This window comes from Echiichthys vipera (assembly GCF_963691815.1).
Source record: "Echiichthys vipera genome assembly, chromosome: 14".
NCBI classification, from domain to species: Eukaryota; Metazoa; Chordata; class Actinopteri; order Perciformes; family Trachinidae; genus Echiichthys; species Echiichthys vipera.
The window spans coordinates 22687850-22714839 of record NC_139839.1 but is presented as its reverse complement, the minus strand read 5'-3'; the positions used below and the strand labels follow the sequence as shown (position 1 = coordinate 22714839).

At 40.3% G+C, this 26990-nt stretch overlaps 3 protein-coding genes across 3 annotated transcripts; 2 read left to right on the top strand and 1 right to left on the bottom strand.

Annotated features, from left to right (window-relative positions):
- Positions 1-306: 306 nt before the first annotated feature.
- On the bottom strand, positions 307-5789 carry ftr82 (finTRIM family, member 82). The gene is made up of 7 exons (XM_083926374.1): positions 5105-5789; positions 3624-3719; positions 3258-3491; positions 2191-2350; positions 2029-2085; positions 1690-1749; positions 307-1586 (listed from the first exon to the last, which is right to left on the bottom strand). The coding sequence occupies exons 1-7, from the start codon at positions 5693-5695 to the stop codon at positions 1066-1068; spliced, it is 1719 nt and encodes a 572-aa protein (XP_083782500.1). The 5' UTR covers positions 5696-5789; the 3' UTR covers positions 307-1065.
- Positions 5790-11334: 5545 nt separating this feature from the next.
- On the top strand, positions 11335-16196 carry ftr83 (finTRIM family, member 83). The gene is made up of 7 exons (XM_083926437.1): positions 11335-11980; positions 12387-12482; positions 12695-12928; positions 13149-13308; positions 13436-13492; positions 13971-14039; positions 15333-16196. Exons 1-7 carry the CDS (start codon positions 11405-11407, stop codon positions 15857-15859), a joined length of 1719 nt encoding a protein of 572 aa, XP_083782563.1. The 5' UTR covers positions 11335-11404; the 3' UTR covers positions 15860-16196.
- Positions 16197-18891: 2695 nt separating this feature from the next.
- On the top strand, positions 18892-26758 carry ruvbl2 (RuvB-like AAA ATPase 2). Its single transcript, XM_083926578.1, has 14 exons — positions 18892-18933; positions 20080-20134; positions 20221-20276; positions 20557-20698; positions 20855-20984; positions 22395-22461; positions 22648-22754; positions 22859-22952; positions 23126-23344; positions 23441-23559; positions 24036-24155; positions 24248-24377; positions 26026-26140; positions 26505-26758. The coding sequence occupies exons 2-14, from the start codon at positions 20080-20082 to the stop codon at positions 26528-26530; spliced, it is 1380 nt and encodes a 459-aa protein (XP_083782704.1). The 5' UTR covers positions 18892-18933; the 3' UTR covers positions 26531-26758.
- The last annotated feature ends 232 nt before the right edge of the window (positions 26759-26990 follow it).

Genomic DNA, 26990 nt, shown 5'->3' with positions numbered 1-26990 from the left:
TTCCAGTTAAATACTTTCATATATCTCACATGCAGGTACTTTTGAAACTCTTCAGACCTCGCCTTTGTTAAAGCACAAACAATAAAAGGAATCAAACAAGTAGCTCTGTCTTCTCATCTAAATCCATATCATACAGACCTATTCTTTCTCTTCCAAAAGGACCTTTATTTGGTAATATACAGTAGATATAACAAGACCAGGTCCTTATGCTTTTATGTTGAGGTAGATAAATAATATCCAAAACACAAAAATCAAGTCATTCATTTAGCTCTTTATTTAGACCTATCAATGAATCATTTTGTTACAAAACAAGTCTTTTCTTGATATCAATTATACTCTGGTTCCTCGTTACATAAGTAAACATACATACAAATTAAATAAGGGTTAGTTCAAGTGAAAAACAAGTAAGTGTAACTGATGTGACAACTACAGATAATATCTAAACATGACAAAATATAATGACTTTGAAATGTTCTTCTGAATGTGTTGAAGCCATAATGATAATGCATCAACATTAATTTTATATTATTACTCATACCCATCAGAAGGGTGCAACATATTTTAAATGAATTATGCAATTATATGAGTGGTGACCTTTTATCATAAGACAATGTACCTCAGGTTATCTCTCAGGTTAGGGTACATTCATTATGATTCATATTTACGTCATCATGTGAGATATGTCACACCCCTATGAAGTTCATGCTTCGGAGAGAATAGGTTAAGTTTAATCTTTTACATCCTGACATGTCATAATATTATCCAGAAGTTAGAATCAGATGCCCAAAGTGGTAACACTTTATATTCTACTTGTGTGGTTATGTTGTAATTATGATTTCCAATAGTATCTTAGAAAACTATCATGAAAATGTGTTTTGACAGCACAATGTAAAACGTAATATGTGATGTGTAGCATTAAAAAAAGTATATATACATTGGGGGTTAATGTGGTTTGGTACAGTTTGAAAATTTTGCAAAAATATATATTCCAAAAGCATTGCTGTATATAATGAGAAACATAGGAAATATTTTCACATTTTCAAAAGTGAGATCAAATACTGGTGTTTACTTGATATTGCAGATCTTGACTGAGGTCCCAACTCCAAAGCCTGGATAGAGGGGCTCGACAAATGTGGTCTCAAACCTGTGCAGGAGGCTCATGGTGTTGCCTATGGCGTAAAATGCCAGCACACCCGCGTTGTGGTCCAGGTACACGCCTATCCTGGGGGAGTGGGGGCCGCTGATGGCTTTGTCCACCCGGTTGTGCCAGGCAGAGTAACCTGTGTCAGAGCAGAGCAGACTCCAGGATTTGTCGTTGTAGCCGAGCAGACACAATGAGCCTTTGCCCTTCCGGCTGATGCTCTTGTAGGCCACTCCAATGGAGAACTCCCCACTCCACTCAATCTCCCAGTAGTAGCGGCCGCCGGACAGGGCCTCCCGGCACAGCACCTGGGCGAAGCTGTCGAACCTCTCCGGATTGTCTCCGTAGGGCTGCAGGTCCCTGGTGCGAACGACTTTTCTGCTGTTTTCGGAGACATACAACTCCTTGTAGGCTGTGCTAGGGTCCAATTTCAGCTGGCAGAAGTCTGGAGGAGAATCAATCCATTTTTATAGTATTTGCTAATTGACTTATTTTGAATTAAAGTGAGGTAAATTGTCCTATTTCAGGTAAATATATTGGATACTTGCTTTTCACAAAATCTGCTCGGCTTTTTGGCTCTGAAGGAGTGTTGTCCACCATTTCTTTTCCTGCACATGGAGAAGAGAATAAATCTTTATTGTCATTGTGCATAGAACAATGGAAATCAGAAGTAACACTGTGTTGGGTCTATGTGAACTTCATACACCCACACACATGCCTGTAATTCTTTATTTGATTTGTTTTATAGAAGTTTTTTTAAAAGATGACTACACTAAAGATGATACAACCTTGTGGTTTGCCAACAATTCATGGTGACTACATTATCAACCTCAATAATAATTAACCTCCTACAGTCTCCTATTGCTACAGGACGTGACAGCACTCACCTCTGCTCCTTCTGTCCAATGTTCGACTTTCTGAAGTGTACACTGGGACCTCATTCACTGTAAGACAGAACACATTCATATTTAGAAAATTTAGTTTTCATTTTTGCCATTCTTCTACCCTTCACTTCATGTAGAAGTACTGTGTTTCTGCTAAGGTCACACCTGACTTGGAGATCTTTAACAGCTCCTCTTTGCCAAACTCCTCCAGGCGGTCCTTGATTTCAGCCACAGCTTTCCTGACAGCCCCGAAGGAGAAGTCAGGGTTCACCGTCACTTTGGGTATGAAGCCGTCATCAGTGGGGGTGCAGAGGTAGTTGAAGTTCTGATGGAAAATAAAAAAAGTGTTGTAATGAGGAAGAATATACTGTAAATCAACATAAACTATCAGAGTAACATGAACAGAGTAACAGAGAGATCTACTTTTACACATGGAACATGGTTTTATACTGTTTAAAGATCCCATATTGTGCTCATTTTCAGGTTCATATTTGTATTTTAGGTTTCTACTAGAAAGTGTTTACATGACTTAATGTTAAAAAAAAACACATTATTTTTCTCATACTGTCTGAATATACCTGTAGTCACCCTCTGTCTGCCTCTGTGCGCCTGTCTCTTTAAGCCCCCCTCCTGAAACAGCCCAGTCTGCTCTGATTGGTCAGTGTTCCCTGGTCTTACGCATCTACACTTTTGGCTGTCGTTGTGGCTGGTAAATGACCAACAGCACTTTCTGTTTATATACTGCATAGTAGAAATCACAACCATACAAAAGTCCTGAGGGCTTGTTTAAAGACAGTTTCTGAACACGTGCTGTTTGCATTTCTCTGTGGATTCAGTGTCTTGATACTTTCAAAGTATTTACAGTATATAACACCTCGACCTGCTTGGTAATAAAAACAGACATGGACATATCAACATTCTACACTATGGGACCTCTATAACCCATCACTTCGGATGTGTGGATTTTCATTTTTTTCATCCCCAATTCCCATTCACCAGTGTGCTATTCACAAGTGCTGCTATTAACCCCTCTTCACCTGCTTGTTTGGAAATGCTTACGCCCAAAATAATACAAAGGACTTAACGTGTCATTATACTGTCATTGTGATCATGGACAACCTGTGTGAATAGGCTGTCCTATTAAAAGCTACACCCATATACTACTTACTTTAAGTTTTAGGCCCAAATTAAAACTGTATTTCTTCTTCAAAAGTTGCTCTATAGCTGTATACCTGCAAAAAGTGGATGTGGTCCTCTGTGCTGTACAGCTGCTTGAGGCCGGACTCCTTTTTCTTCAGTTCATCAATCTCTTGTTCCAGTCGCTCGATCAAAGCCTCGGCCTGGTTGAAAGCGGCCTTCTCGTTGATACCGATCAGCTTGCTCACCTCTGACCTCATCCTCTCAATGGAGCGGATCATGTCCTCAAACATCTTCTGGCTCTCCACCATGGCTCTCTGGGCCGAGTTCTGAACACAACATTCAAGGTGTCACTTTTATTACAGAAGCACACTGCTATAGAGAACATCTTGTAGCCAAGTCTTTTTGCATGGAAATACATTCAATTTAAGATAAAACACCTTATAACATATAATCCTTACCTTCAGTGAATCCACAGCAGTCTTCAGCTCATCCAGCTCCTTCACCCTCTCCTGGCATTTTTGTCTAATCTCAGCCTGGGAGACTCCCAAGAGTTTCTGCAGAATAAAGACAAGTCACACACCCAGCTATTTCACTGTTTTGTTAAGCGTGCACTCCCATGCTGACTGGCTGTACAGGCTGCCTTTAATTTATTATGCAATGTTGAGAAAGTTGATCATAAAAGCTTTCAATTAAATCAGATTTATAAGCTGTACTTGAATGTCATGCTGTTTTATTGTATGAGATATAAAGCCCCATATTTGTTGGTTCAGAAAAACATTCTTTCTCATAACAGAATATCTGGGGAGGCCCTTTGGCATGTCTAATAACCCCTGCTCAAAGAATCTCCTTAATACGGGCAGCTTTTATCTCAGAGGGAGAGGGGGGAAAAAATCCGTAATGGAATTCTGGCCATGTTAGGAATGTGAATCTACCGCTGCCTGGCTATTGCAGAGATGTTTCAAGGTGCATGCAGCACTGACATGCAGAATAGCGGGCTTCTAATTCAGCTTTTACTCAAGCCCACCAACCCATTCTTCAAGATAAGCTTGAGGAATGTGGGGAATCTACAGGGGGAGTGAACATGAGAGGGGGAGGGGAGAGCGGGAGACGGAGTGAGATGTGTGAGAATCAGGTTGTTAATCTTTGGATGAGAGAAACTAGACTTCCCATGTTGTAAAGAAAGTATCACTTCATTGTGACATAAAACATCATTGAGCCTGTATTCCCGACTGCCATAAAAAAGCCTATCACCTCCTAAGTAACTCATGCATAAAAACTAGAATTGCCCCAATGCCACTGATGACACTCTTATCTAGTCTGCATCCTTTTTACAGGCAATGTGATTGGTGAGTCATTTGAATGTGCATTGCCGTGGTTACAGCATTGTGATAGGTTGATCATGAGGTGTTGAAGGCCTTGACTCCCTGACATTCCAGTATCGTTACAGACCCACTCCCACAGGTGGGAACCAATGCAGCAGGAGGAAGTCAGTTTCTGTGTATCTCTCCCACAGCTGGAACACCACATTCTCTGAAAAAGCAGCTTTCAGAGGCGATAACTACAAGACACTCCCCCCGGCCTCCATACAACTAATCAGAGAGCTGCATTTGTTTTGGCGGCGAGCGCCTGCCAGTTTAGCTGATAGCGTTGGTGAAATGGGTCAAAGTACAAGCACCAGTCGTAGTGCAGGGGAAGGAGTTGGGAAACACACCGTGTTTGCTTTGACTTAAAGTACTCGTTGACTATGTAAATCTAATGCGTCAAGTTCAATTGTGTGTAAAACATGTTGCAGTTGAATCCAGTTGTAGTTCTCATGTACTCAACATCTCTTACATGAAATAACACTTTCTCTAAGGTGCTGATTGAGTGTGCTTTTCTAACAAGACTATTCATGTACCTTTGAATACTTAATCTATTAAAGAGGCAGGGGGGTTCTTACCTGTTTCTCAGCCCTCTCTGCCTCAGCAGCGACAATGTCATGGCCCCTGTGTTCACTCACTGTGCAGATAGCACAGATACACATCTGGTCTGTTCGACAGAAGAGCTCCAGGGATTTCTGGTGCTGCGGGCAGATCTTCCTGTCCATGTTTCCCAGTGCATCCACCAGCTTGTGCCTTTTGAATGTGGCTGATTCATAGTGGGGCTTCAGGTGCTTCTCGCAGTAGGACGCCAGACAGTTAAGACAGGACTTCACTGCCTTTAACTTCTTCCCAGAGCAGAAGTCACAGGGGACGTCACTTGGTCCGGCGTAGATGTTCCCCTGGGACAAGTTGAGGTTGAGGTTCAGGCCGCTCTTCTTGATCTTCTCAGCCACCATGCTCAGAGTGGCGTTGGGCCGCAGCACTGGCCTTTGGGTGAACGTGATCTTGCACTGGGGACAAATGTAAATCCCTGTGTAGTCAGCCTCATTCCAGTAGCCACTGATACAGTCCATACAGAAACTGTGGCCACAGGGGATAGCCACTGGGTCTCTCAGTAGGTTCACACACAGGGAGCAGCTGAAATAATCTGGAGAAGTGTGATCAGCCATTGTGATGGGCTCAGAGCACAGTCAGACCTGCAGAAACAGACAGAGAGTGCCAGGAGCAGATAGAGATTCCGTCGAGTGTGTCTGGGAGCCCGCCCTCAAGAGTGTGGTACAGCCTGCCAGAGACAGGACCTACTTGTATTTCTGAATTCCAGAGGTTATTGATTGAAAGCAGACAAGGCCCTCCCCCTGTGCTGTGAGTGTATCGAGCCCTGCCCAGTTCAGATAAGCAGGTTGAGCAAGGAGGGACAGGGAGAGGGAGAGAGAGAGGGCGGGCAGACAGGAGAGGAGAGAGAGAGAGGGAGAGAGAGAGGGAGACAGAGAGAGAGAACAGAGTGGAGAAAGAGAATGAATGAAATGTTAAAAACACACAAAGTAACAACTAATGTGCCAGAAAAAGCTTCCATTCCATTTTCCTCACAGTTTCCTTTATTCTCAAATTTCTCATGTGGCTCATCTGCGGGGGGATTGTGCGCACACTTCTCGTCAGCTGTATTTCCACCTATTGTTGTCAGACAGAATCGCCATTGTCTTAAACCGGTTATAGACCGACAAACATAAATGCAGCCTGAAGTACTGTAGGAATTTCTGGGACCACCCAATGAACAAACAGAGACACTCTGAACTCAAGCAGAGTTTCAAAGTTATCTGAAACATCAGGGATGTTGTTGCTCCTTTTATCACAAAAAATGGTTAAAGGTTTAACTTGCTGTAGGCAGTTTGTCTAAGAGCAGCTAGAGTTCACATATTTACACTGTGTCCAGTCAGACCAGTCTGGGAACTTACATGTCACTGTGTAACTGTAGATGTGTAGATGTTTGTTCAGCAGAAAGAAAATATTGAGACACCAAACGGAAACACACATGCACCAGTGCGCATGCACAATATTCCTGTCAGGTGTTGTTCAATGGATGCTTTACATTTTTGTGGGTACACTTCAACACAAGGTATATTGCATTTTTTAATTCATAAAATATCCCTCTCATAGGGTTGCAAGGGGAGACACTTCAGAGGAGACCCGACTCACTCTGCATCATAAAGTGTCTGCTGACATCATAGCCTCTCATTAGCATGTCAATTAGCCATACTAGTTTCGACCAATACTAACGCTCCATTCGCAGTATTTTTCTGTCAGTGTTTCGTTCATGATTAGAGTCCCTGCTGTGAGGGAGCTGTTGTTGTTTTTTGTGTGTATTTAGCACTTTCTGCCTGATGCAGAATCACGTAGCAAAATAAATCATGTTAAGTGCACTGGCTGCACCTTCAGTTGATATCTTGCATTACTTCATGTACCAGGCAGTTTCACCCCTCCATATTCGGTCAGGTTTCTGATAAGCCAGTTTTTCCTTCCTTCCTCTAGAGTAAAGGGAGCGCTCTGTGCTCACAGATTAACTGCCTGTTGTTGGCGGGCACCACTGCCATGGGACACAACTTTTAACATGGATTTGATTTATTTGCGTTTCTAACTCATGTATACAAAAATGTTTCTCTTTCAAAAAATCAATATGAAACATACAAATATTTATAATACAAGACTATTTGAAAGGGAACCTTTCATGCTTTTCCTTTTTTTTTGTCATATATACATATAATGTTACAATATGGACAATGGGAACTATGTCCATTTTCAAACTAGGAAAGTTCACTGGATATTTGTTTATTTAAAAAAAATACTTTTATTATATTGAAGTGTTGTCAGTTCAGAAAATGTATACATGTTGTTCCTATGTTTTTAGACAGTCCACAAATATGATTAAAATAAATTAAATTTGATTTATTTTAATCATATTCGTGGACTGTCTAAGAACATGGGAACAACATGAATTTTGAAAATGGGTGTTTAAGCAGAAACCTCAGATTTCAATCGTTCTGAAAACTCCGCTTCCAACTTCTACTCTTGGCTACGAGTGGATTGCAACCTGTGCTGGATATCTGTGGATTACAGTGTTAACACTATGTAGCTACATGCTAATGCTGGGGAAACATGTAATCTTGGTTGCGGATGCTGTTAATTTCTCTCTGATTTCGAATCACATTCCTGCTAGAACAGGTTTGATTGTTTATTTTTTGGTTTTGAAGCTTGTTTTGGTGATTTTTAGTGGGAGAAAGTGAAGCTACAGTCCTGTTATAGGAATTCTTTGGGTGCAAAGAGAGCGCAGACTCACTTTTTGAGAGGAAGGCTTAAAGAGACAGGTGCTAGAACGGAGCGTTTGCTGTTATATTCAGACAGACGTGAGAACAGTATTTTTTGAAAATTCAAATATTTTGTGAAAAAAACCCTAAATACAAGTATGAACATAATGGGTCCCCTTTAAGTCTAATTTAATTTTTAAAAGAGTAGATTGCCTGGTACAAGTCTGTGTTCTTTGATGAAATAGAAACTGCTTTCAGTAGTGCAAGTGCCGGAGAACACAAATGGCTTTTTAATTAAAGGAAACAAGCACCCACATCACTGAGTGTGAATAATAATAACAGGAAGAACCAATATCAAAATGTGTTCATGGGAAACAGTGGACACATTTGTTTAGGCTAGTAGATACACAAAGGTCTGGAGTACTGAAACAGACCAAACTTGAATGAAAAGGCTGCATGCCAGCATCACTGTTGTCATGACAACCTCAGCCAGGAGATGAGCAAAAGCAGCTTATGTTAAGTGTCTGTTAGAGTTGCACTCAAATGAGTAAGTCCTAAGAAAAACTGGACTAATCCCAAAATTGTGGTCTCATATTTCTATGGTGTCATGATAACAATATGAAGATTTGACATATGGACTATTGGGGTCTGGCACAATATACATGAAGCAGTTAATGAGCCAAACTGAAACTTCGAGGTCAGACAGGTGCCCTTGTCTTAGAAACAATTCAAGGAAAGCATGTTTGTGTTTAAGGGCTGGACTTTCCATTACTTTTGGATTACCTCAATACCAATTATGCTTATAACAACAAGAGACAAGAACAAGAGGGAAAATATACCAACAAGAGGAATGATTTAAACCTAATACATACTTGTGTATTCTCTAGGACAACAATGTAACCTTAGAAAAGAAACAGCAAAACCAAGATTTTTATCATTAAATATGTGCCTTTCAAAGAAAAGCTGACCTTTTATTTAGCAAATTCAGGCAGTAGCCTAAAGACCTATAATTTAAGTACACGACACATGACCTCACTGGTTTCACTCGAGACAGCTGTGTGAGACTCGTTAGGTGTAGTATTGTGTGTGTATGTGCATGATAGGATACTTTTTTATTGAAATGCATTGTTTTTTTTTGTATCCTAATTCTATGACACCACTAAATTTATTCCATTTCGCCCCAAGTCAGTATAACACACTCTTATGTATGTAACACAAGCTTGACGGATCGGATCATATTTTCTCTCATAATTCTGAGCTGAAATACATTTTCATTACGTGCAGAATTTGAGGAGAACCACTGTGCCTCCCATGGGCGGATAGATATCAAGGTTAAGTGTTGGCCAACAGGTTGTTCTTCTCTATAAAATTTATATATTTTTGTTTTATGGAAGCAAAGTCCACCCTGGTTAAAAAACAGGGTTAAAGGGCCAGACAAACTGAAACAAAGCCAGTGTCACAGGTCCCAGTGACACAACCATTTTCACCTGTAGGACCAGAACATGCTTTCCCACATTATTTTATATTATTTCTTACATTATTTATTGTTATTTAAAAAAAAGTCTTATGACCTAATTATTTTCTTAATTCAATTCAATTCATTCAATTGATGTATTTATTTATTGTATCATTGTGTGGTGGGGTTCTTGTTAGGGTTACTTCACTAAAGATAAGTTTTTCTTATGTTTTCTTGTATAATTTGTTTGTCCTCCCTTAAGCTAAAACCAACAAGGATGTTAAAGAAAGAGAAATGGAATTGGGTCAAACTTATTTCATTTGCATGCAACGGAAGTGCAATGAATATTAAATCTGAATATTATCTTTGTCAAACAGTGAAATTCAAATGTCATTGTATAAATCATGATATCATCATTGAACCATCCTTACAAATTTATAAATATTGCCAAGACCAGTGTCTCAAGGCAATGCGTTCTCATGAACACGTTTGTAGCAAATCCTATGCAAAGTTATGCACAGAAATGTGTATGAAAAGTCAAATGACGCCAAACCGGAAGTACAACAACACACAAACACAAACAACGATTTTAGCCAACAAAAGGTGACAGTTAGGGTAAGGCATGAAAAACACTTTGGTAGGGTTAGACAAAAAGATGACACATGCTTTAACTACGTGGAATATACACACAATAAATACTTGGCATACACACAAATGACTGTGCATTACTTTTCTTTGTTATATGTACAAAAACTGCATGAGAAGAGCCTGCTTAAGGTCTTTGGAAGGTCAAAATGATTATTTGATTTATAAGTTGGATCTTTTCATTACTTTACAATTAAAGAAAATGTTAATACATGTTTTTGTAAACACTGAAATGTTCACCATCACTTCATCAAGCCTCAGTTAGTGTTAGAATATGACAGACCTTTATCAGTGGATTGCTTTTGTCAAAAAAGATGCTACATATAGTTTTGCATGTCAGCTGCAGTTACTGTTGTTGACGGACAACAGACTACGATGCCTGGCACTCGGCTTGGGCACTGCTGGCTCTAACACAATGGAATCTTTTAAACAGACTTGCTCAGCCCTCCTGTTATCTGGGCTATCAAGTGTAGTTGCATTCCTATCTCCATTTCAACAGCCCTGAAACTCCGTCTTGGCTGGGAGGTGTGTTCACTGTAAGGTGAAATCTACAGAGGAAGGTATTTAGCTTAGAAGAGGAAACATTCCTACGACTGGTTTCAAGGTGCATATTTTCTTACCTGAGATAGTACTACGGTTGAGTTTATGCTGCAGAAATATACAGTAGTTCCAGTGTTGACTTACAGAAACTGCAAGCTCAGACAAAAAAAAACAGTGGTAGTTTAATGCAAAGCAAAACAGAGTTAATAATTAACTAGTTACAGATGAGGGGAAGGTTAGGGAAGTCTTACTGACTCAAGAGGGCCAAACCAACTGAATTTAACAAAGGCATCACTGCACTTCATCCACTGACCATACATCACAATGAATGGAGTCACTGTTGATGCTGCTACTGACGAGACATTACAGTTGTTTACCAGAAAAGAAGTTGTATTATTGTTAGTCAAAGTACAGAAAACAATCTCTTTTTAGTGCGGTCAGTGAATCGGTATCATCACATGCCCAGGGAAGGGAACAGTCTGTCTATTTATGGGATGCAAATACTACTAACATTATTCCAAACAGAAATGATCACGTTCTGTTTGAACCACTTTCCTGAACCATTACTTTCCTGCTATAAGAATGTATCAAATCTTCTAAAATATTGTCTTATTTTATGGTGTCCATTTGAAGTTAAAAACAAAAACATTGAGTTACTACACATTTGGTGTCAATACTCAAGGTTTGTATCTTATGATCACATCATTCATTCTCATTACATTCTGTAACTGATTGAAGCATTCACTGTGTCCTTTCTTGCCCCGCCCTTGTTTGACTGGTTTCGGCTTAACCAGTTTATCCGCCCTCTCTGTTTACTCTATATAACTTGTGCCTGTAGTACCTGTGGGTTCACTTTGCCACTGTGCTACTGACACAAGCCACCGGCTGTCTGCACAGCATCTTCACTGCATTAAAGGGAAGCGCACTAGATTGTCTCCATGTCCTCTGACCAGGGCAATTGCCACCTGTGTAAGGAATACCTCAGAGATGCTGTGTCCATCCCATGTGGCCACATTTTCTGTGCCGTTTGCCTGAAGACATACTGGGACCATGCTGACCACACAGGCTCGTACCTCTGCCCAGAGTGCAGAGTCACCTACAACAAGAGACCCACCCCGAGACGCATGGGAGGCTCCCGGCACGCCACCATCCAACGCAACACCGAATCCTTTCCGCCTCCACCTCCGTCCCCTGACTACAACTACGCAGGACCCCAGGATGTAGGTTGTGATGTCTGCATCGGGAAGAAGCACAAAGCCGTCAAGACCTGCCTGATGTGTCTGGCCTCCTACTGCGAGAAGCATCTCAAGCCCCATTATGAGTCACAGACTTTTAAAAGGCACAAGCTGTTGGATAAAATCAGTCATCTGGACAGACAGATCTGTCCCCAGCATCAGAAGGGTCTGGAGCTGTTCTGTCGCACTGATCAGATGTGTATCTGTGTGTTGTGTACGGTGAAAGAACACAAAGGTCACGACATGGTGTCTGCTGAGCAGGAGAGATCGGAGGAGCAGGTAACTTCTACATTACTTAAAGTGACAACTCTGGTTTTCAGACCAGCGCCAGCAGAGCAACAGTACTGGATATGCTTAAATGTGCTTTCCTTTATGCGTATAGTATTGTTTCATGTACATGAACCTTTTGTGACACATGTACTTATCATGGTTCATTGCACTAGTGACACAGTGGCAGGTAATGCATGAGCTTACAATAGATTACTCAATCATTCTGTGAGACGCACCCATATGAAGATAAGGCTGCTGATTGCATGTAACACTCCCAGTGTCAAGTTTGAGCTGCAAACTCTTAGAATTCTAACATTTAAGTTTAAAATATTGATTAGATGATTTGATCAATGTGAGTTGATGAGCTGTGGAATTGCTCTCATCGTCAAAACAATGTCTACTGTTTACCCCATAGCAACGGCTGGGCGCCACCCAGGCTGAGATTCAGGAGAAGATTCATGACCGACTCAAGCAGATGGAGGAACTAAAACAAGCAGTGGACGCGCTCAAGGTTTGTCCCACCGTCATCCATCACAGATTGAACCGGACTAACCACTATAGATGAATGAATGAAAGTTAAATCAACTACCAATACACACACACACACACACCATTCCTTTGTGCTGGAGTGATGACAGCTTCTCTCAGTGTGCTAAAATAATAACCAGTGTCACACTCAAGTGATTTTAAAATGTATCGCTTACGTCCTTGTTTCCTGTCCAGACCTCAGCCCACACAGCACTGCAGGAGTGTGAGAAGATGTTTAGTGACATGATGCGCTCCATTGAGAGGATGCAGCAAGAGATGGCCAAACTGATCTCCTCCAACAAGAGAGCAGCTCTCAACAACGCAGAGAGCCACATGGAGCGCCTGAACCTCGAGATCGCAGACCTGAAGAGGAGAGACGACGAGATCACCCAGCTGTCGCGCAGTGAGGACCACATCCACTTCATCCAGGTAACCGACAACCGCTCCACAGAGTAACACCTTCACAATGTAATATTACATAATGCCCCATCCATCCATCTAATTTCAGCTGTCATTCACAAGGCAAACAGACTGATGGACTTAACTTACAGTAATTCTACAGAGTAGCAGTGTAACCAAAATGCAACTTAAAGAAACAGAAAACTAATTTAAAGTATGCATGATCATGACAGTGTTGTTTTTTATTTAGAGCTACCACATGCTGATAGCTCAGACGGAGGCTGAGGAGCTGCCCACAGTGAGCGTCAACCCCTACTTCACCTTCGGCCCAGTCAATAAGGCCGTCTCTGAGATGAAACAGCACTTGAATGAATTCGGCAATGATGAACTGGTTAAGGTAGCTAAAGCAGGTGAGTTCAAAAACACAGAAAAATCCACTAGTGAATTTAAATATTCAGGTACACCTTCAATAATCAGGTGTCACTAAGAACATATTATGAATATTACCACTCTTAACATGTTGCCTTTTTTTTGCAGTTAACAAAATGACCTTCTGTCAACTGGACGAGTCCAAAAACAGACGGTCGATAAAAGGTGAGTCTACCCTTTATGAATAACAGTGGTGCTTTGTGCAGGTCTGTTTGATGTTATTCATTAGAGGGTAGCCTGAGGTCGCTCAGTTGTTACATGGTTAAATGTTTACTCTGATTAGGATGTTAAACTGCCAGCAAGTTTACAGTACTATGAAAGTCAGACAAATGCACACAGCCCGTATTCAGAAAACTGTGCATTTAAATGAAAAACAAGCACAGACCCCAAAACCAACACCATATTGGACCTATAATTTGCAGTTTAGATCATCTTTTCTAGATCGTCACAGTATCTGGGTTAATACAACAAGAATAGTTGTTCTACCAGTCTTCATAGAGATAACTTAATCATTTTCTGTGATTATTAGCATGATGTAATAGAAATAATTCCAGATCACTGTTGTCATCTCTTCAATCCAAGCTTTATAATCCATTATGCCGCTATCACTTTTTTCTGATACGATACACTTTCACTTGCACAGGTGAGGAAGCTGCTGTGTACAAGTCCCTACCAGTCCAGGAACCCCAGCACAGGGACGAGTTCCTGAAATGTGAGTCTCAGCTTCTCTGATCCTGTTTTCTGCAGTGACACAGATCACTGTTCTCCCGGCTCATTTCAGTCTATGAGGCAAATTAAATGCTGATGAGGTTCTCTGTCAGCCCCTGTGGTTGACCACAAAATCTGGCTTTAGTAAAAACTGAATGTCCCACAGCGCTGACAGAGACTGGGATTGACTCATTACAAACTATATTAGCTGGCACTAACACAGCTTTGGGATTTCACTTAAGTTTGCAGTTTAAGTGCTCCCTTAAACTGAGTGCATAAAAACATGATGTTCATTAACCACTACTCAGATTAGAACAAAAAAAATCTGAGTATCATCCTTGGAAAAAAAACATCACGTTTTTCTCTGAAGAATATTCTGTTTTACGTAAGTTGCCTGGGGTCTGTAGGTCTTAGCTTAAAGTTGATGCACAAAGATGCACTTTGTTAGATGGACTTCTGTTTGTGGCCAAACTCACAAACAGTGATACCTCTGGCATTCCAGATAATAGGCCGGGAGATAATAGGCCGGGCACATCTAGGAGACGCCAGCGTGTGTCCCACCAACTGTGACCCGCAGAGGTGGAGATAAACAGCAGGCAGGTGACATCCAACCCCAGTTTTTACTCTGATTTCTGTGTCCAGCCAGAGGGTCTCACACTTTTCCTTTAAATGATATTAATACCTTCTGTTAGTTCAGAATCTAACAGAACTAGAAATGCACTTACTGTATACTAACTACACATATGACTTGCAGCTTGTGGTGCAATGGTGAGGGGTTCTTTAAAGGGGACATATTATTTAGTACAGTTTTTTGGGTGTTTCTGCTAGAACATGTTTACATTCTTTAAAGTTCAAAACGCACATTGTTTTTCTCAGACAGTCTGTCTGAATATACCTGTGTAACTGTCTGCTCTGTTTTAGTGCCTGTCACTTTAAGACCTCCTCCTGAAAAAGACCAGTCTGCTTTTTGCATGAAAAATATGTTGCACCTTTGCAAAGGTAGCTTCCAAGCTGTGGTTGGAGATACTCAGATGGGGGCGTTATACTATATTCATATGAGCCTGCATGTCACAAAGGAATGGAAACCAAACCTGAATGGTTTGTTGAATCCCATGTTTCTGGTAGAACGCAAAGAAAACCTGACTGGGTTGTCTTATTTCATAGTTTGTGGGTTGGTAAGCACTCCAGATACACAAGTGTATGTGCAAAAGCACTGAAAAAGTGAGTTTTCAGTGATATGTGCCCTTAAAGTTAACTGCTTCCTCTCATGAAGTGAATGTTCAATTTCTCTTTCTAGATGCTTGCGAGCTCACTCTGGACTCAAACACAGCCTACAGACAGCTCTACTTGTCTCGAGGGAACAGGAAAGCTGCCCTAAAGAGAGACCCCCAGTCCTACCCTGACCACCCTGCCAGGTTCGACTCCCTGCCCCAAGTCCTGTGTAAGGAGGCTCTCTCTGGAGGAGCTTACTACTGGGAGGTTGACTGGAGCGGGGAGGGGGCTGCCATCGGAGTCACCTACAAAGGCATCAAGAGGACGGGTTACGGAGACAGCAGCCGCATCGGCTACAACCGCAAGTCTTGGAGCCTCTTCTGCTCTGATTCCAGCTATTCAGCCCGTCACAGCAAAGACCAGATTGAGATAAACGCACCCTACTCATCTCGTATAGCTGTGTTTCTAGACCACGCTGGGGGTACCCTCTCTTTCTACACTGTAGGGGACACTATGTCTCTCATCCATCGCTTCAAGGTCTCCTTTAGCGAGGCGGTCTATCCAGGCTTCTGGGTTTGGTATGAGTCAGCCATCACCCTCATCCATTTGTGATTAAATAACACACTTCCAATGATCAATGTACAACTGTGATTCAGATTTGATATGGATTTACAGAACACAATCATTACTATTCTCTAATGATATGATGAATTACTTTGCAAGATGGGATTTTTTAAATGTTTTTTGACTATATACACTATGTGTTGAGTATCAGGGGAGGTGTTCTTGATGACTGTAAATATTCTGCAAATCAACATGTGTGAAGATCAGGTGTATAAAGTGGATGCATTTAAATTTTAAATTATGAAGGCTGTAGGTTGAAAAATGTCACATGATCACTTATACAGGTTGGGATACACTTATTTTTTTTTATCAATAAACATTTTATAAAAAGGATAAATTGTGTAACCATTGTTGCATTTTTACTCCACACTTCAATCGTCACAAACTTTCACTCTGTCGGGTAATTACCTCTAAACTTACATACCATGCACTAAAATATAAAGCTGGAGAAGAAAACTGTTCATTCAAGCTTTAACAAAAAACACATATACTGTAGTATGTCATAAGATGTGTTACCAATATCAGACATTGAAATGGGAAGACATAAAATATATCTGTTGTGAGACAGTACGAGAGTGAGATAACGTGTTTGTGAGTTGTGATCAATGCTCTGTGTGTGAAGAGCGGTGTTGGTTTTGTGGAGGTCTGAGAGGTATGAGAGGAATTGTAGAGTAGGTGAGGTGTGACTGAGAGGCTCCTGAGTTCACAGATGGCTGATTGTCATCTAGCAGCACTTTAAAATGTTTGCGGTATCCTGAACTTAGGTTTTAGTCTTACTCTTAGGATTCTTATCATTAAGTTAGTCATTAAAATCTGGATTCAGGCAGTTACTTTATTAGGAATGCAATTTCCTTACAAAAGTAGCTGTAAAAGTTCTACTTCAAAGGAGATTATACTCTAGCTAGTGGCCATTTTCTCTTTAAGGTCTTCTAATATAATAGAAGTACAGCCAGACCGATATGGGTCTTTTGAGAGTGATAACAATTTTAGAGGGGAATAATTCACTGATCACAGTTATGGTGACTGATGAAAATAGACCTTTTCTCTGTGGGTTATGCACTGATACGACTCTGCAAAGGTGCTCAGAAGGCGGCTTTAACTTTATTAAGGAATGGTTAATGTTATTTTATATTAAACGTTATATATAAGCTGATACCGATAGATGTCTGTAAAAGGCCAATATAACAAAGTAACCTGGACTGTAAGACTGTATTCTTTATCATGTTATTTTCACTGGCAACATTTGAGAGGTCTGGAACAAGAATAATGAGATAATATGTTTTTAATTTGGACTTTGGTACATGCACTTTGTGAGCTACATATCCTCATATCTGACTCTTTTAACCATCTTCTGCTTTAGGGGACATTAACAATTTAACAAAAATGTGTCTTGAATATCAAACAGCTCACTTATAAAGGACAGAAGTTGCATGGGTCTAGACCTTTGAATCTGCCAACTCCACCAAGCTGACTGATGGAAACAGAGTGTAACTCGTTGACAGTTGTGTCTGATATCAGAAAAGGACAGAACATCAAACACAAGCTAGTGATGAGACATTACAAAACATCACAAATGATGACAAACAAAGTGTTTTTGTCTCGGTTCTAACCGCCTGTAACTTTCAGTATCCTGAGTTTGGGCTGTGAAAACTGCTGCCTGAAGGGAAAACTGTGAAGATAGAAGCTTAGAGAGGATATGAAGAACTCCTCCAGAATCCTTGAGGTTATGGTCAGCAGGGGAGTTTTGCCATTTTTCAGTGATGTAGTATCCCCACGTGATGTGTTTTCTGGAATTAGATCTTTCCACAATGTATCCGTAGAAAGGGAGTCAGACTGAGCGATCGGCTCCACACTGTCTCTCACTACAAAGACAAGTGAGGGTGCAGTTAGTTAGAAAGAGAAAAACGTAATTTTATCTAAATTCCCATGTACTGTATTTGAGATATTCTCCATCTCCTCAAACTACTACTAAATGTTTGTAAATTCAGTTTCTTCTTTATACAGACACACCAGCATTGCCAAAAGCTATGTTCATTGTGTATTAGGCCTATTTGACTTTTACACACAGAGAAGAGGTGACAGGCAGTATTATTAAAAAATCTAAGGTTATTCCAGATGAAGTGCAGAATACTGGTAGATTGTCAGCTTCAATTTTTGTAGCTGCTTTGCACACACATGAGTATAAGTGTGAAATCACCTGTGAGCCTGGCTACCTCTAGTGGACAAATGTCCTCACCAAGGCTGTCATGGACCACTGTTCAGCCCACTCATGGACGGCTTCAGTGTGATGGTTCACTGTTGGAGAAACAGACGGACAACACAATCTGAAACAACAACAAAGTTTTCATTTGCTAGACCACTGTTGACTCATTAAAACTTACCAGTGTCTAAGAATTTTCAAACACAGACCACTATTTGGTTACTCCTACATGTTAGCCTACTCCCTAAAACAAACTTACCCTAGGGTAAGTAGTCTATATATATATATATATATATATATATATATATATATATATATATATATATATATATATATATATATATATATATATATATACTGTATATAGCCCATATATCCATATATATATTATAGTTAGTTTTGTACACCGTGTAAAGTGATTACATACCTGTCATTCTGCACCACCAAAACTATTTAATGTAGACAGCTTTAACTTGGTTTTTAGAAAAGAGTCTATTAATTAGTGAACATGAGACAAACCAGCGTGTAAAAAAAATAATCGAATTATTTTGTCAAAAATCCTCATGGACACCAAATATGAGGCAAGCCGTATAAACCGTACAGTATAGCAGCCTATACATAATTAAAATGCACTCATGTTTCTGATACGAACTGACAGCAGCCCCATCCACCGGTCACCCGTGTAACGTAATAAACACATTATAATGTATTTATCCCATCATTAGGCCACCATGTCTATAGAGGGCAGTCAACCTCAAAACTTATATAGAAAAAGAAGGGCTTGTTTCTCGTCGGACATAGTTACCCTGCGCACCGTCAGAAAGAAGCGCCGCATTTTCACGTTTTCATTGTGGCTGCACAGGTGAGTTTAGCTTCACAACTGTACTAAATACTTTAGACTTCACTCTTTCACTTCCTGATACCGTATCATGTTGAGTATAATCCAAACTCTTTCTATTCGCTCTTTTTTCAAGTAGTGGGCGGTGTGTCGGAGTAGTTACTGAAGACAGACCCGTTGAATGGAGCTAGTGTGCTAACATAACGACTCAACATTAGCTAGCGTTAGCATGATGTTTTGCTCTACAAGCGCTGTCGAAAAGATAGCAGGCGAGATTTGACTTCCGTATGTTATTTGATTCATGCTCATGTTGCTGACCGAGACGGGTGTTTTACAAAAACGACACATATGACAAATAAAAAGCCACATGGGAAACGACTCTGTTCTCCGTGTGTTGTGGCATGCGTTACAACTGTCACTATGACAACCGACTGGACTGGACAGACTCCCTAGTAACATGAATGTGCTCCAGTTTGGTTAACCATATTAGCATTGAAACTTTCTGTGAATCCAAGTGAAAACCAGGTGCTTTACATATTTAATTACATATTTAATTATCAATAGAGGTACACGATTGGAAGGAAATGTCGCTCACACTGGAGTACACAGACCATGCAAGACTCGGGCACTGGGCTCATGGTAAAGAAAAGTGAAAAATCTACATTCTTAAGTTTTTACATTTAGCAGCATACCTAATACACTTCTGTCCCTCGGATGATCGGATACACGTTTGTGAGCTGCTTCCAGCTGCTGCTTTGTGTTGGGTGCTTCCAGTCTTCTGTTAGACATAACCTCATGATCCCATAGTCTGATTTTGTTGTTTATATTTTTTGTATCGGCGTCACATTTCCTGGATACCATTTAAATGTGTAAGCCACTGTGCTGATGTTTATGACAGTCTTTTTGTAAGAGAATATTTTGTTCTTTAGGTTTATAATGGTAGTCTTTCTTTGCGTGTTGCAAGCTGACTTGCCATGATTACTGTCATTTTTAAGTCCCACTTTTGCTTATTCCTTTGTTACAGTGCTATTACAGTGTCAAATTGCACCTACTGAATCTCAGACAAAAGCTATTTTCCACTTAAATGAAAGTAGAAAAGCTGGGAGTAGTATTCAGTCTTGGTAACTAATAGTAAATACATTTATTTTGTCTGCTTTTAACTTAATACAGATGGCGAATACAAAGGTTCCAGAGGTTCGTGACATTACACGGATCGAGAGAATCGGTAAGCATCTACATGTACTCTGGGATCCTGGCTATCAGGTTCAAATGTGTATATTGTTGGTGTGAACATTTTTATCTTGTGTTTAGGAGCACACTCTCACATTCGTGGCCTGGGTTTGGATGATGCTTTGGAGCCAAGACAGGTAGCGTTAAGTTCAAACTATATATCTATGGGACTTGTTCCCTCTTTAGTGGATATTTGGCTCCTAAAGAGATGTGCATATATAAAGGTTTATTCAGAGTATAACCCTCTAAGGGAATCCTGTTTACCTGAATTCCGCTGTTATAAAACTAGCTCAATATAAGATTATAAGCAGAAATGTTGTGGATTTAACAAATAATTAGGTCACAGCACAGAATGATGTGCAGTTGCGCATTAATATGTGTTTGGGTTCAAGGATACCTGTTACTATTCACCTGCAGGTATCTCAGGGGATGGTTGGCCAGCTGGCCTCCCGTCGTGCAGCAGGGGTCATTCTGGAGATGATCAAAGATGGCCACATAGCTGGCAGAGCAGTACTGATCGCTGGCCAACCTGGCACAGGAAAGACTGCCATCGCTATGGGTGAGGGCCACAGTGAAGACTTCCCAGAACACAATATAATTTCACCTACCTCTTGAAGTCATATTGTTGTAGTTTTCGTTAAAGCAAGAGTTCCTTTTCCCAGATTCTTCCCAGATAGCTGAGTATATGTTTAGCTGAGATTTTGTTTGAATGCAGGCATCGCCCAGTCTCTTGGCCCTGATACACCCTTCACAGCGCTGGCCGGTAGTGAGATCTTCTCCCTGGAGATGAGCAAGACCGAGGCACTCAGCCAATCTTTTAGGAAAGCCATTGGAGTGAGGATCAAGTAAGTGAGCAAACACAATCAATTTGTTTAAAAAAAAAAAATCTTATTGTTTAGAATTAGGGCTGCACTATATATTGTTCAGCATTAATATTGTGATGTACGCATACACAATAGTCCCATCACAGGATCTGCAATGTCTTGTAAGGCCGATGAACACATCATGCTCAAACTTTTTTGGCTGCTTCATACAAACTCTCGGTTATCATATTCACTTTTAGTACTACTTATACTCGTACTATTCCTTATTTGCAAATCTTGGGATTCAACTTGTTTTTTTTGAATTCCCTCTAAGTTACAAACAAAATTTACAATTGGTCGAAACCTGTTGTAGGAGTTATGTGCGGTTTTCAGCTTTCACTAATGGATGCAACTTTCATTACTTTGAAGCAATTTTGAGTTTAACAATCTTATATAAATTACACTTCATGTATGTTTGAGTTATATGATTGTTTTTATGACTTTTAAAAAAATTAAATTTAAAATTACAGTGTATTTCTACCAATTTTGTTAATTGGCATAGTACAATATTTGGGCAAAGGAGATTAAAAGAGTGGGATCAAAGGGAGATAAATCTGATTTTACTGTCAGACCTTTTGGCCGTATCTTCACACGCAGGTCGCTGTCAAGGGGAACACCTCTGTTGCGATGCCTGATAGTGTAACGCCACCTAATATAGTACCATCACCTTGCTATGGCAATATATATTTTTGGAGCCATTTTTATGTAAAACCATTTTTTTATTAAAGTGGTAGTAGGTCTTCCAGTGACACAGCATTAACGGCACCAATTATTTTCTCCCATTAATTAGTTTCAGCAGGCCCTTTAATTCCACTGATGATGCTGTTGAAAAGTATGGGCTTTACTTCATGAATCTCTGAGAGTAGAACTTGAATCTCCGAGGTCATAAAGTTCTGTTTGTTACTCTTTGGTGCTTTTTTAATGAATGAACATTTCCGGACATATTGGGCAAGACCTGTAGCTTTATATGGTATTATTGGTTGCTAATGCTAATTTCAAAATCTCATTAGTGTGTTTGATTAACGCACAGGCGGTATTCATCATATTTACGCAGGTCGTTGATAAAGTTATCTGAAACTAGCGAGCGCTGGCTGAATCTGACATGGCACAGTTGTACGAACCCACCATAAGAGAAAGTTAAGATAAAAACACGAAAGTGTTCTTGCATGAGGCCCAATGTGTTTGATTGTGTGTTTATGATTAAGTCGTTTGCTAGAGCACATAATTGTTAGCAAGAGCACGGCGTTTGTTATAGATCTAGCCTCAAAGTTTGCCAGATAGATTTTGGGAAAGCATTCCCCTGGACCTCTCTAGAGTTTGAACATTCCTATAGGCTAGTTTTTCACATCACAATTGAAATGAATCAGTATTCACAGTTGGTTTCTTTTTTAGAGAAGAGACGGAGATTATTGAAGGAGAGGTGGTGGAGATCCAGATTGATAGACCTGCCACTGGAACGGTAAGCTCCTAATGTGTCAGCGCATAACTCACTGTGGACACAGTCACAGCCGGGCACACCATTTGAGTTGCTAGAAGACAGTCATTACTGCTATTACAGGGGAAATTAAATTGAGTGTAAAACAGTACAGACTTGCCTGTGATTAAAGACAAACTTATACTGTATATATTTAACTTTGCCTCTCAGGGTGCCAAGGTGGGCAAACTGACTCTAAAGACCACTGAGATGGAGACCGTTTATGACTTGGGCAACAAGATGATCGACAGCCTCAGTAAAGAGAAGGTTCAAGCAGGGTGAGTTACTCCCTTGTTCATTGATCTTTACATATCAGGATGACATCTGCTTGTTGAATAGTCATATGTGATCTTAACCGTCTTTCTCTTATGTTTTCTCTCAGAGATGTTATCACCATTGACAAAGCCACTGGAAAGATCAGCAAACTGGGCCGCTCTTTCACCAGAGCCAGAGACTACGATGCCATGGGAGCTCAGGTATCCTGTAACTGTCGCATTGATAACTTTTCTCTTAGGCAGTCACTAATTCAAACTTATGGCCACTGGCATTTTGGGTTCACTCAATTCATTGCCTAATATCACAACACTCCTTGTAGGTATTTTAATGGGACATTTTTTTTTAATTAATTGTATTTGTGTTATCCTTGTAGACACAGTTTGTACAGTGTCCAGAGGGAGAGTTGCAGAAGAGGAAAGAGGTGGTTCACACAGTGTCCCTCCATGAGATCGACGTCATCAACAGCCGTACACAAGGCTTCCTGGCTCTGTTCTCCGGAGACACCGGAGAGATCAAGTCTGAAGTCCGCGAGCAGATTAATGCCAAAGTGTGTGAGTGGAGGGAAGAGGGCAAGGCAGAGATCATTCCAGGGGTAGGTTTGTGTGTGTGTGTGTGTGTGTTTGTGTTTGCGTTTGCGCTTAGTTGTCTGTGATTGTACCTTACTAATTTTCTACGTCTGTGGTTTCAGGTGTTATTTATTGACGAGGTCCATATGCTGGACATGGAGTGCTTTTCCTTCCTGAACCGTGCCCTGGAGAGTGACCTGTCCCCAGTTCTCATTATGGCCACTAACAGAGGCATCACCCGGTATGGTCTCATCTACATTTTCCTCCACTGTGATCATTTGAGCTGTCATAGTTAGGAATACAACAATTTGAGCTGGGTACGGAAACCCGCTGATTTTTTAGGTATACGTTTGGGTGCGTTCATCAATCAAGTCTGAAATGGCCGGAGCATCATCTGAACTTTCTCAGAAAATAAATGACAGAGAAAATAAAACCGTGTTAATTCTGTTTTTAATTTGTTTAGTTTCTTCTTTTAAAAAATGAGTACAGTACAAGTACCAGATCGGTAAGAGTAGTAGTACTGTTCAAAGTCTTAACTATACCCATCCCTAACATCAGTATGGAATTTTTATGTCTGATACCATTTTTAAGGGGATTGTTAATTTCTTAAATCCTGTATATCTGGCTATTTGATAGACTACTGTATACATTTTGAATTTAGATTTTTTTCAAATCTCTTTAATTTCTTTTCAAATATTTATCTCCTTTATCTCTTAGTATCCGAGGCACAAATTATCAGAGTCCTCATGGCATCCCCATCGACCTGCTGGACCGCCTGCTCATCATCGCCACCTCCCCTTACACTGAAAAAGAGACGAGGCAGATCCTCAAGATCCGGTGAGACGCTGCACTCATCAACTGACTGCGAACTATATGAGCTTCTTCTCAGAATTATAAAAGGGTAATCAACTTGCATGGTTTCATTTCAGGTGTGAGGAGGAGGATGTGGAGCTGAGTGAAGAGGCCCACACTGTTCTGACTCGCATCGGCATGGAGACGTCACTGCGTTACGCCATCCAGCTGATCAGCACTGCTGGACTGGTTTGTCGCAAACGCAAGGTAAGCTCAGTCTGAACAAGGAAGTTTCAGGCATGAAAATCACTCACCTTTCGACGAAATTCGCCACTTTGAAACCAAAATAGGTCACCTACATGAATCGTGCAGTCCGATGAGAAAATATTTTTGAGGTGGGGTATACCAGAGATTACCAGTGAACTGCGAACATGTGCGAGCGCCTGAAGTGAGCCTTCTGTAACAACATTCACTCTACAGTCATGAGAGTGTGGAAATATTAGGGCGAAGGGCCTCGCATCCCCATTGTATACAAGCTGTTCGCTCGTGCAGACCAAAGCACTCGGAACCTGAAAAGAATATATGTCGCTGATTTGTAAAGTGGAATAGTTAACGTTAGTTGCTTGACTGAATTTGGAAAAGTAATGGTTTCAATAATTTGAAATAATTTCAAGTATACTCAGCAGCTCTGTTGACACAGGCTTAACGTTAGCTACAGGTGATATATTGCTAGAAGAATTAAAGCTTGCTGAAAGAGACATCGTGTCATTGACGCATAGCGTTAGCTAACACAACAGGAGAGATAGCGTAGTTAACAAGCCTCTGGTGGAAAATTAATGAATTAACAGCGCAAGCGGGCCATGGAGACACTGGGCCAGACAAACAAGAAAAAAGAGACCCCTCCAAGGTTGACATACGGAGAGGCTTCACAACCCATCAAACGACAACATGTTTACTTCACTTACCTGTAGGAAATCTGTGTTCACTCTAAACATTTACATGAAAAGTTACCACAGTCCCTATTTTTAGAGACAGATAGTAACAACAAAGACACACCTTAGCTATTACCATTACTATAAAGTTATTATTTGCAAATTATGACTGTTTGATTAGATAAAAGCAGCTGTAGACGTTTATAAACTGGGTGATGCAGCTTTAACAGGCTGTGAACGCTCCTGCAGATGATGTATCAAAGCTAAATGATAAGTGATCAGGGCTTTACTTAACTGGAAATGGATCAAATGTATAGCCTACCCTGAACATAGTTACTGATTTAAAAACAATCAATAAAATAATCAAGGCTTCTCTATGACTGTTGAATAGAATAGAAGTGGAATAGAAAAGAGTCAACTGCATGTTAGTGCTGTTCTCAGTTGTATTAATCAGGTCTACAAACATTACAATAGATGCTAATATTTAAAAAAAAAATTATGAATTATCTCTGCATTAGTTAATAACGCATACCACATGTCATTCGTTCAGGTTCGCTTTTGCCATGGCCACTCTGGCTCTGTCCCACCTTGGCAACCCCAGTCAAATTGTCATATTTATATTCTCCTTGGCAACTGGCTTACTTATTTCATTCTGAGGCAGATTGCGCTATTAAAGTTGTGCTGTTGCGCATTTCATGAGAGAAGTTGTCAGTGTCATTTCTTATATAGCATAATATGACAATGTATAGATAGTTACTCTATTATATATTCATACATTATATACATACTTTTACATATTCCCCCTGTCCCCCCATCATATCCATCTCACCTTTTTCACCCCTGACCCGTTTTCATGCCTGAGATTGTATTGCTGCAGCTGTGACACGTGACAAAAAGTCATTGTTATCAACATCCAGAAGCAACTTTTTTTCAGTAGTTCCTGTAGTCTCTTGGTTGATGTCTGTGTGTTTTGGCTCCTTCAGGGGACAGAAGTTCAGGTGGAGGACATCAAAAGGGTTTACTCTCTGTTCCTGGATGAGGCCAGATCCTCTCAGTACATGAAGGAGTATCAGGATTCATTCCTCTTCAATGAAACACGTGAGTTCGCTGTTCATCCTCTCTGTCTGTGGTAGTGGCCCAAATCCTCATTTTTGGATCCCACACAGTTCACATTGATGCTGCATCCACACACACACAAATTCAGTAAAAGTCCAGCACCATGGGCACCTGCTCTAATCTGCCGCGCTAATTGGAAGAAAAAAAACACTGACGATGAAAGAATTCCAACTCCGCTTTGTACTAATAAACTCTCCCATTGACTCCCATTGAGTCATTTTAAATCAAAATAGAAAAACAAAGAATAAAGGGCATTCTTGCAAATGCGAGATAGAATGTAATATCACAATGTATACAAATTCTACATTACACGGTCAATAAGCAAGATGTATCTGTTCCATTTCAGAAACGCCTTCAATGGACACCTCGTAATGAAGATGACTGCTTTGTTTTCCTACTGAAGTTTATATGTTCGTCGTACGATCGTCTCTGCAGTTCACAACCGGATTATACTGAAATTTGGATTCTTTGAAGATATGCTTCAAACTTATCAAATTGACCCTTACATTTTCCTTCTCTGTTCACCTTTAATTCTACATGGTTTGAATTCAAATTTATTCTCTAAGAATTCTGAATTTACCACATTTCTGTTCATCGTTGAGGCCTTATGGCAGGAATATCTGTTTATTCCTTCAGTGTTTTTTGTTGACTTATCTTTACATGGTTTATTTTTATGGAAATGATTAAACAGGCTTTTCTAAGCACACTGTCATGACTTGTTTCCTCATTCGTCTCTGTCTGGAATTTTCATTGGTGAAAAGAACTTTAATTGTGACATCAAACCACAAGTTTCACTTTAGATTATTTGATGTGACCAGCATCAGTTCCACCA

Coding starts and splice junctions, on each gene's coding strand:
- ruvbl2 (XM_083926578.1), top strand. CDS start 20,080: ATGGCGAATACAAAGGTTCCAGAGGTTCGTGACATTACACGGATCGAG. Junction 22,755..22,858: donor AAAGAGAAGGTTCAAGCAGG/GTGAGTTACTCC, acceptor GTTTTCTCTCAG/AGATGTTATCACCATTGACA. Junction 23,345..23,440: donor AGGCAGAGATCATTCCAGGG/GTAGGTTTGTGT, acceptor CTGTGGTTTCAG/GTGTTATTTATTGACGAGGT.
- ftr82 (XM_083926374.1), bottom strand. CDS start 5,695: ATGGCTGATCACACTTCTCCAGATTATTTCAGCTGCTCCCTGTGTGTG. Junction 2,086..2,190: donor GTTAAAGATCTCCAAGTCAG/GTGTGACCTTAG, acceptor TCTGTCTTACAG/TGAATGAGGTCCCAGTGTAC. Junction 1,750..2,028: donor ATTGGACAGAAGGAGCAGAG/GTGAGTGCTGTC, acceptor CTCCATGTGCAG/GAAAAGAAATGGTGGACAAC.
- ftr83 (XM_083926437.1), top strand. CDS start 11,405: ATGTCCTCTGACCAGGGCAATTGCCACCTGTGTAAGGAATACCTCAGA. Junction 12,483..12,694: donor AAGCAGTGGACGCGCTCAAG/GTTTGTCCCACC, acceptor TTTCCTGTCCAG/ACCTCAGCCCACACAGCACT. Junction 13,309..13,435: donor GGTTAAGGTAGCTAAAGCAG/GTGAGTTCAAAA, acceptor TTTTTTTTGCAG/TTAACAAAATGACCTTCTGT.